Genomic DNA, 9,338 nt, shown 5'->3' with positions numbered 1-9,338 from the left:
AATGAAAATTTTCCTAGAACAAAGTTCAAATCAGGACAATCATATTGAGTCAAGTCCTTGTATGAATTATACTACTGCATTGATATTATATGTTGACTGAAGATCAGAGGCCATACTTGGTGCTGGGCTAGGCCATATGCCATAGCCAACAGAAAAGGAATTGACTTGAAAGCGTGACAATGGTGGAGTTGCACCTTGAAGTCCTGCATTGGTAAATGTGTGAAGGAAGAGGATTGAATGTTGAATCCATATCTCAGAAAGTAGTGACAACTAGTGTAGAAGGCAATTATCAATAATTTTAGGAGTTGAATTGGGTCAAGGGTTTACCATGTTCGTCTCAGTTTGATGAGCATCCTATTGGTGCCATATGGATGAAGTTCAGAAGAAGGTTCTATCTAGTTTTACCAACATTGACTTCTCTGGTCAAGGGTTTCTACTGTTGTCATAAATATCAGTTTTGTATATCTGTACTATCTGTCTGCTAAACTATTGAATATCATAAGAAGATTTCATCAAGGATTTCCCTATATTGCTGTTTTTCCCTGGCTAGTGCCACATGTTGTGTCTTCTTGTCTTGGCTTGTTTTCTGTGATTTATGTTTATGTTCTATTTGCATTTTACTATCATGTTAAATGTGATTACTAATCTGGAATTGATATTGAGCTAATATGGAAAGTTGAAGTAAATTTTCTCTAAGCATAGAACATACCCAAGATTATCAATAACCCTTTGAGTGCTATTATTGATTGAGTTCTATACCTCTTGAATTGGAATTAGGTTAGATAGAAAAATAGAAACAATGAGTTTTCTTCCAAGTCTGGGTACTTGTCTATGATGTCTGGCACATATGAAAGCCTTGAAAGTATGAGAGTGCGCAAGAATAAACTAATGGGATAAATATCCACTTGGTTATAAGGACTTCTCTTTCACTGATGTCAAAGTGTTAGCAAGGAAATTTTCAGATATCCTAACAGAAATAAACAAGCAATCAAATTCCCTTGAAATGCACTTAACTTTCCATATGCCCAAAAGGAGAGGAATTAACTAAATTGGAACCCGATCCAAGAAAATTCCCCATATTATCATCCTATGCTTAGTAATGATTACAAGGAAATGGGTTGGGTATGTTTTTAAAGTCTGTACAATCAAAAAGAAAGAATCTAAAGGTAGCCCCAACAATTTGAACAAGCAACATGATATCAATTTACCAATTCAATCTAATAATGTAGCACATATGGACTCATCTTGATATTGTTCCTTGAGTTTACTGGCTATTTCACTTGTCAAAATGAAGGATATTCCCTTTGATTATGTGTATACAATGGGCCAGTATCTTGAGCACTGAGGAATTAGATGAACTTGCAGCTGATTTTATCTCTCTAGAGGTAGCACTGGTGTATTCTAGTTGTGTAAGTGTCATTTAATGAGGTTGCAACTTTTCACATATTACAAAAATACGTTAATATATGGAAAGATAATAAAAAACCATACAAACGAAAACTATTTTCCATTGATAAGAATATATATACCCCTGTCAAGATCCTGCAAGGCAAGGACATGCATTGAAAATAATATATATACTCTTCTCAAAATATTCCTAGTTCTCCAAGTCGCTACCGAGCCTCAAGAACTATACAATTGCAAAGCATTGAAACCCATATTCTTGTACTATGGTTTTCGTCATATGATTAGGACAATAAATAACTATACAAACATATGTGTCCTATTGATAAAATAGCTATACCCTATCAAGGTCTTGCAATGCAAGGGCATCGATTGAGAAGAGTCTATATACTCCACACAAAATATTCCATGTTCTCAGAGTTGCAGCTGAGCCTGAACAACTATACATTGAAGTTTTTTCTCTAGCAATTATGCACCATATAAATAGCCCTTGAAAGGGTAAAGCTATAGATAATATTTCAGAAGAGTTAGTTGGAGGAGAAACTATGCTGCAAAAGATATTATATTTGGTGTTGAATCCAGACCTGCAATGTTGCCAGGTGTGGAATAATTGGCAGGGTGAAATAGTAGCTGAGAGGTCTGGAACTGGCTCTGGTACCGACACTAGAGAGGATGAAGAAGCTAAAGTTAACATACATCAAAATTTGTCAATTGAAGTGCCCTGCAGTTTCTACAACCTATCAACCTATCCTTTTTGCTGGGTAAAAGTGTAATCAAAGAGAGAACGAAGAAATTTTTTCATCATTCACCTATAGGAGATGATAATAATTTATTCAAAGAGTTATTTTTTAAGAAAACAAAAAGACATCCAAAACAAATACTTGTTTTAGGAAAAAACTATGGAAGATCAAGCCTCACAGGAAAATGGTAGTAACTGCAGAACTTGTAAACATATCTTGGCTCTCCGAAAGGGTTGTTTCCAGAAGCGCCTCACCTATTAATGCTACATGATAATCCCTGGCCAATTAGATTTAACGTGTGCACCAGCTAATGCTCCTCAAATCACTGATTATCTGTCTGCTCAAAAGTTTCCCAAAATGGTTGAACACCAAATTGTTAGAGCACTGCTTGAAATTTTAAAATTTCCCACAAAAATGTTTGAAAAGTTTCCATCATAATATTTTTTTAAATGTTCATTTTCCAGCAGTTCTATTAATTGGTGCTTTTATTTTATTAATACAAACCATATAATATCAACTCACATTTGCATCCTATAAATTATATCTTTCATTAATTTTCGATATGAAACTATATAGGTAAAATCACACTTTCCCTATAAAATTATATATTAAAATAAAATATATCATCCAATATTTTAGAATATAATATTTTTTTCATTTTCCTAAGATTTCAAATTATAATAAATCTCTCATTGATTTTGAATTTAAAAATAGGATACTCTAATTCATGGTTGTGGGTTGAATATGAATTTAGGAAAAAGATTTGCAACTATTTTCTCATGCATCATTTATGCATGTGATGCTTTCTGATTAATTTTTCTATTGCAATAGGTTTTTTATATGTATAAGAAGTCTATTGACTTGATTTTTTTGTAATCTGCATGTTACACATCGATTGGTTAGATTTCTATTACATTTGAGTGTGTTTGTGTTTGTGATTTTAGACTCAAACCAGATTCCTGAGTGTCGTGGAAAAATAAACAAGCATATGCTTGAATAAACCATGCACATAACTTCCTTCCCTTGGCTAATATATAATAGAAGAAATAATGAAAAATAAGCACTAAAGATGTGATCCTCAAGTGTAACTGTTCTATTTCTTTCATATCAAAGTTTTAGGAAATATTCTTGAATCTCACACACATGAACAAGATCATATTACCTCGAAATCAGTAAATGAACAACATCCAAGACAATTTCTGCAATAACATCTTATTTATAGCCCTAACATAATCAATCCACTGTTGCAATTTCTTTCCATTCTTGTCGCCCAACAATAATTACTTCTACAAATTTGGCACAAATATTTACTAAATCTTTTATCCAAATCCAATAGAAGGTATCCAATGTGAAAAGGGTTGAGAACCCTTCTCAAAATGCTCCTCTGAAATTAATATGAGATAGGGTCTTATACAAACATTAGTTACTAAAATGATGCATATGGTCAACCATTAAGGAATGTGATATATGATATTTTACTCATATTTTTATGAATTCACATTAGTTTAAAAATATGACTAGTTTAATTTTTTGTTCTAATGCCTTCCTTATAATTGAGAAATCTCCTAAAATAATTAATATCCTAAAATAAAAACCCCAATATTTCTTGTAATTAAACCAAACTTAATATGTATGAGATGAATAGTCATAAGTAAGAATTCCTATAAATTATCATGATTACTCTGTCACATATTGATATCTTTAATTTCATAAATAGTTTCATCATCTCTAATAGATAAAATAACCATGACTTTAGGTAGAACTTTTGATGGATTTTACTCATTGTTAACTAGATTTATTATTTCTTTGTGACTAAAGTTGAAAAGTGGAAATAAAAATTATTTAGTAAATGAGTAAAGAAGTTTTGACGGGTGTTACCAAGCATACGGCTTGAAGTTTTATATGAGACAACTATATCTTGCTAGAAGAAACCTTGATATCGATAAGTTAATGATGTGGTGAGTGGATGTGGACCCGGGGATACCGCATGTCAATTGTGTGGCCATTGATTTGACATGTTAACGTCACATTATGATGTGGCTCCAATGTGGGTCTAGATGACATGGCATACCAATGAGTCAAGTGATGTGGCATGTTGACATGGAAATGGAAGGTTGACTTGGCACCGAGGTGATGTCTAGGTGGTAACCATATAGCGATGACATGGATATCGGGATTTTGGATGTTAAGAGATCAGCTAATTACTATCAATAACATTCTTTAGCCTCTTCCCCTGGGCTCGGTGGCTTGATAGCCCGACCATTGGCCTTTCAAGATATCAGGTATTGAGACATTAGGGCTTCAATGTACAAGCTCTTCTACATGTTAGGTGACGAGTATCAAGACAATAAGTATGTATAGAGCAGTAAGTGTCCTGGGGGGATAGGGGTTTAGTGATCCAACAGATGGATAAGGTAGATGATGGAAAGGTAACTCTGTTAATTGATGACCCATTGTTTGGTTATGTCAAGACCGTGTAAGCAAGTTTTAAACTAATGTGATATTTCCCAAGTGGTCGATAGTGGATATAATAGCCAAATTAATTGACTAGGTAGGCTACTGTGGAAATTGATAGGCCATTTTATAATGTTGACATGTGGGAAAGGGATGCCACATGTTTGACAAGAAGCAAATAAATATGTATAGGAGAGAAGTTACAATATAAACTTAAATAATACCAAAGTTCAAATAAAAGACCTTTTGTTAGACTATCAAAAATTAGAATTTGTAAAGAAGAAACTAGGATCCCTTCTTATCTTTTATATCATTGCTAAAATGAACATGACCTAATTATTCAATATTTCTTGTAATGGAACCAAAGTTATGTATCACATGAATAGTTATAGGTAAGAATTCCCATAAATGATCTTGATTGCTATGTCACATATTGATATCTTTAATTTCATAAATAATTTCATCATCTCTAATAGATCAAATAAGTATGACTTTAGGTAGCACTTTTGATGGATTTTACTCATTGTTAACTAGATTTATTATTTCTTGGTGACTGAAGTTGAAAAGTGGAAATAAAAAATATTTAATAAATGAGAGTAAATATTATTTTAAGGGTGTTACCATGCGTATTTGTTGAGGTTTTATATGAGACAAGTATATATTGCTAGAAGAATAGAGCTTTAAAGATAAAAAGTGTAGAAATAGGCATCAATATATAACATGAAAAATTTCAAACACTTTTCCATGCTAGATATTCCAAAATCTATAGTAGCAGTAAATAGGAATTAACCACTAAAGGGAAATAAACATTGTCCATACAACATATGTGCGGAAAATATTTTCTTTGTAGGGTTTGTATTGAAGTGGCTTGGAAGCTTATACATGGACCATGAACATTATCTTGCACCTCTTTTGATCCCTTAGGGACTAGTTTTCATCCTTGAAAAATGTTCAAGGACCTAAGAACCATCCCTTAAATGGTCTCCATGAGCACCACGAGGCCAAATATTCACCTTAGAGGCACCTGGAGGTGGTTTTGTACCATGTGCATAGTCTATATTATTACTAGGGCTTAAAAACCACTCGTAGGCCCTAGGATGATAATGGCGTTTCTCCTTAGATGATGTCGAAGGTCCCAGCAGAAGCCCATCCTTGTTGGGAAAATCCTCACATTAACACCAATACAACATCTATATACCTATAGTTTATAATGATGGAAAATAGTGCTCACCATCACCTAATTGTGCAAAAATCCCCAACTAACCTAGATGCCATGTCAAACATGTCCTTGATATTAGCATATCCTACATTATCCATTAGCTCATGGAGATAGAGGGTTCAACGAGTGTCACTTGATGGTTGGGGACTATAGTCCATCGAGAGGTCAAATCGACCTATCAATGTATTAGTTGTTGGAACATCAACCTATCAAAATGTCACAATATTGGGTAGTAGACATCAGTAAGTAGGACACTAGTCACCAACAAGAAACCTCGATATCGATAGAGTAATGATGTGGCGAGTTGATATACCCGGGGATACTATGTGTTAATTGTGTGGTAGTTGATTCTCATGCTAACATCTCATTATGATGTGGCACCAATGTGGGTCTAGATGACATGGCATACCAATGTGGAAAGTGATGTGGCATGTTGACATGGCAATGGAGGGTTGACTCGGCACCAAGGTGATGTCTAGGTCGTAACCAGATAGTGACGGCGTGGATGTTTGACTTTTGGATGTTGAGATATCAACTAATTAGTATCAATGACAATCTTTAGCCTCTACCCGAGGGCCTAGTGGCTTGATAGCCGACCATTGGCCTTTGGAGATATCGGGTATCGGCTTCAATCTACAAGCTCGTGAATATGTTAGGTGTCGAGTATCGAGACAATAAGTATGTATAGAGAATTAAGTGTCATGGGGGATAGGGGCTCTATGATCTAGTAGATGGATAAGGTAGATGATGTTAAGGTAACTATGTTAATTGATGACCCATTGTTTCGTTATGTGAAGACCAAGTAAGCAAGTTTTAAACTAAATTATGTGATATTTCCCAAGAGGTCGATAGTGGATATAATAGCCAATTGACTAGGTAGGCTACCGTGGAAGTTGATAAGCCATTTTATAATGGTGACATATGGACAAAGGGTTGCCATGTGTTTGACAAGAAGCATGGTATAGAAATTGGTGTTGCTTTGGAAGATAATCTCCTAGTACTCTATTTTTTAGGCACATAAAATTTGCTAATGCCTTGCTTCAAATGAACACCTTAAAAAACAAAACAAATTCAATAAATGATTAGATCATAAAATGACACAATATATATCCCAACTTCTCCATGAGTTTTTCGTTCAGCAGAAATCTGTCCAACCTTTTGGCAATAGGTAGTTTGTCAGCCCTACAATCGTCCCATGTGAAAACCATAGTCATTGGTCATGTCCAGCAAATTATTATCACAAAATTTATCATAATTAATTTTTAATGTTATGGTTTATATTATGTAAGTAAATCTAGAGTATAACTGGTCGCCGTTAACATTGTTCATGCGGCACCTTGATTTAATTTAAATTTTTCTAATTAACGTGTCAAACTTATAATTTTGATTTATATATCTATATAGATGTTTTCAGAGTTATTGTTTTTTTATTTATATATTCATATAGATATTTTTAGTTATTTTTTACTTTAAATCATAAATAAAATAAAATAAAAACATGTATTCATGAAAAATTGATTAAAAATTGAAGGCAGCCATAATGATAAACGCGTTTATTATTCTAATCAGTGCATCCTTGTTTTTCACATACCCTTTCAATGTCGATTGGCTTGTGACATGGACGGCCATTGCCAATGTTCATTAAAGACTAACAATGTCCAGCTTAACTCAGACGGCAAGGAAGAAGAACCGCAACGCACCGAAAGAAAGCAATGACAGATTAAAAATTATTACAGCATACAACCATTGATAAACACGATTTCTCTAGAGTGCCTGAACGTTCTTCATAGCATTTGTACTGGGCTCGGTAGGATGACATGTTGGAGCCCGGTGGATTCAATCCTGTGAGCAATATCTAAAACAGTGTCTCCTACAATCTTAGAGGACGATTTAATTCCAAAAACAGAAACGGGATTGGCCGTAAAATCAAGAAAATACAGAAAAGAGATCATCCCGAGGGAGCAAACAAACATGTCAAGGGGGCCACTGATCCACAGCAGAAGTGGGAACGCAAAGTAGTAGGCCCTTGTCCCCAGTGACCAGAAATTGCTCCCTCTAATCACTGCATTCTCCACATAATGCACGGAGACACTTGAATTCGGCGTGCTGATGAGAAAGCTCACATGAATGTAATAACGGACGCACTGTACATACGATATGAAGGCTGCCAGGAAACAAAGCAGCAGGCTCGAATATTTGATAGATGACGTTAAGGAACTTTTACTTCCGAAAAATATCTCATTTATCAGCCGATTGGAGCCAGCACTGCTCCTTGTGGCAAAGGCCACTATGGTGCCAATAAGCGAGCTGATCGTTAGTGAGAGAGTGGCCAGATAAACTGCAGCATTTATCGTGCTTGATACCACTTGAAGAGCCAGTGAAGTATTCCTCGGCATATCCTGCAAATAATTGTTGAATTCGATATTATAAAAAATCAGGAATGAAAAGCCTAGAAATTTCAGCACAAAGAGTTTATGAATATTCAAAAATATGTGGAAACTCAGGAATAATAGTGTTAGTTATTACCTTCATCATCTGTTGTACCCAGACTCTTCTGTTGCCATTTTCGAATCCTATGACGGTACTATTGGGGTACTTGATGATTCTATAGAGGAGGTAGACATGGTAGGCAACCAAGAAAAGAATACCTGTTGGAACGAACACTGCGTCCAGATTTACGACTAGATAGCTCCAAAACATCTTGTCGCTGATGCTCTGCCTCTAAAGGAATCCAAACTCCTGGTGGGACGTCTAATTTGCACGATTCTCACTTCAAACCCATACAGAAATGCGTACAGTCCACCCCTCGATCACTGTCGCACTGGTCTTTTTTCCACGATTATTGTATTTCAATTGCAACTCCGACAGGAATTGTTGGCCGAGCCTGCTGAATTTCCTTTAAGAAGCAATGGCATGAACATAAAATCAAATTCCAATCTGTTGATTAATAAATTGGTTGCGAGAATGCGTAAAGGCGTTGTGTTACAACTCAAAATACTTATCTTCTAGACTACCTCGACAATTTTTTAAGAAATAAAATGTAAATCGGATGCCATTGCATTGAAAAGAAAAGAATCTATCAAAGCCGGGTTCATCCGTTTTCGTAATGATGGGTATTCTGCAATTTTTATAAACCAAGTTGGTTTATGTCAGTGTGCCCCATTGAATTTCGTGACAATGCTGATTCAAATCATATTAGGGGAATGTAGTGGCCATGCTTATTCAAATCATATTAGTGGGAATTTAGTGGCAATGCTTATTCAAATCATATTAGTGACAATTGGATAGGAAGTCAGTAAATGGCTTTTAAATTACTCCATTGATTTAAAAAACGAAAAACACAGTCATATCGATAAATCACACCACTTAGCGTTGGCTGTCGTGTTGCGTGTATCGATAAATCACACCACTTAGGTTTGACTGTCATATTGCGTGCGTGAGTGTAGTGTTTGGAGACGAGCACACGTTTTTTTCTCTTGAAATGTTACCGTTCCAAGACCGCGAGATTTATCTTGATTGCA

At 35.1% G+C, this 9,338-nt stretch overlaps 1 protein-coding gene across 1 annotated transcript; it reads right to left on the bottom strand.

The window, feature by feature from the left end:
• Positions 1-7,374: 7,374 nt before the first annotated feature.
• On the bottom strand, positions 7,375-8,928 carry LOC149243323 (uncharacterized). The gene is made up of 2 exons (XM_089367794.1): positions 8,344-8,928; positions 7,375-8,216 (listed from the first exon to the last, which is right to left on the bottom strand). Exons 1-2 carry the CDS (start codon positions 8,515-8,517, stop codon positions 7,602-7,604), a joined length of 789 nt encoding a protein of 262 aa, XP_089223920.1. The 5' UTR covers positions 8,518-8,928; the 3' UTR covers positions 7,375-7,601.
• Between the last annotated feature and the right edge of the window lie 410 nt (positions 8,929-9,338).

Source organism: Pinus tabuliformis, chromosome 8 (assembly GCF_031772625.1).
Source record: "Pinus tabuliformis cultivar Carrire ecotype Pingquan chromosome 8, CPIR1, whole genome shotgun sequence".
Classification (NCBI taxonomy): domain Eukaryota; kingdom Viridiplantae; phylum Streptophyta; class Pinopsida; order Pinales; family Pinaceae; genus Pinus; species Pinus tabuliformis.
The sequence above is the reverse complement of the archived record's forward strand: the minus strand, read 5'-3'. Positions and strand labels throughout refer to the sequence as shown.

Coding starts and splice junctions, on each gene's coding strand:
- LOC149243323 (XM_089367794.1), bottom strand. CDS start 8,517: ATGTTTTGGAGCTATCTAGTCGTAAATCTGGACGCAGTGTTCGTTCCA. Junction 8,217..8,343: donor GGGTACAACAGATGATGAAG/GTAATAACTAAC, acceptor AATTATTTGCAG/GATATGCCGAGGAATACTTC.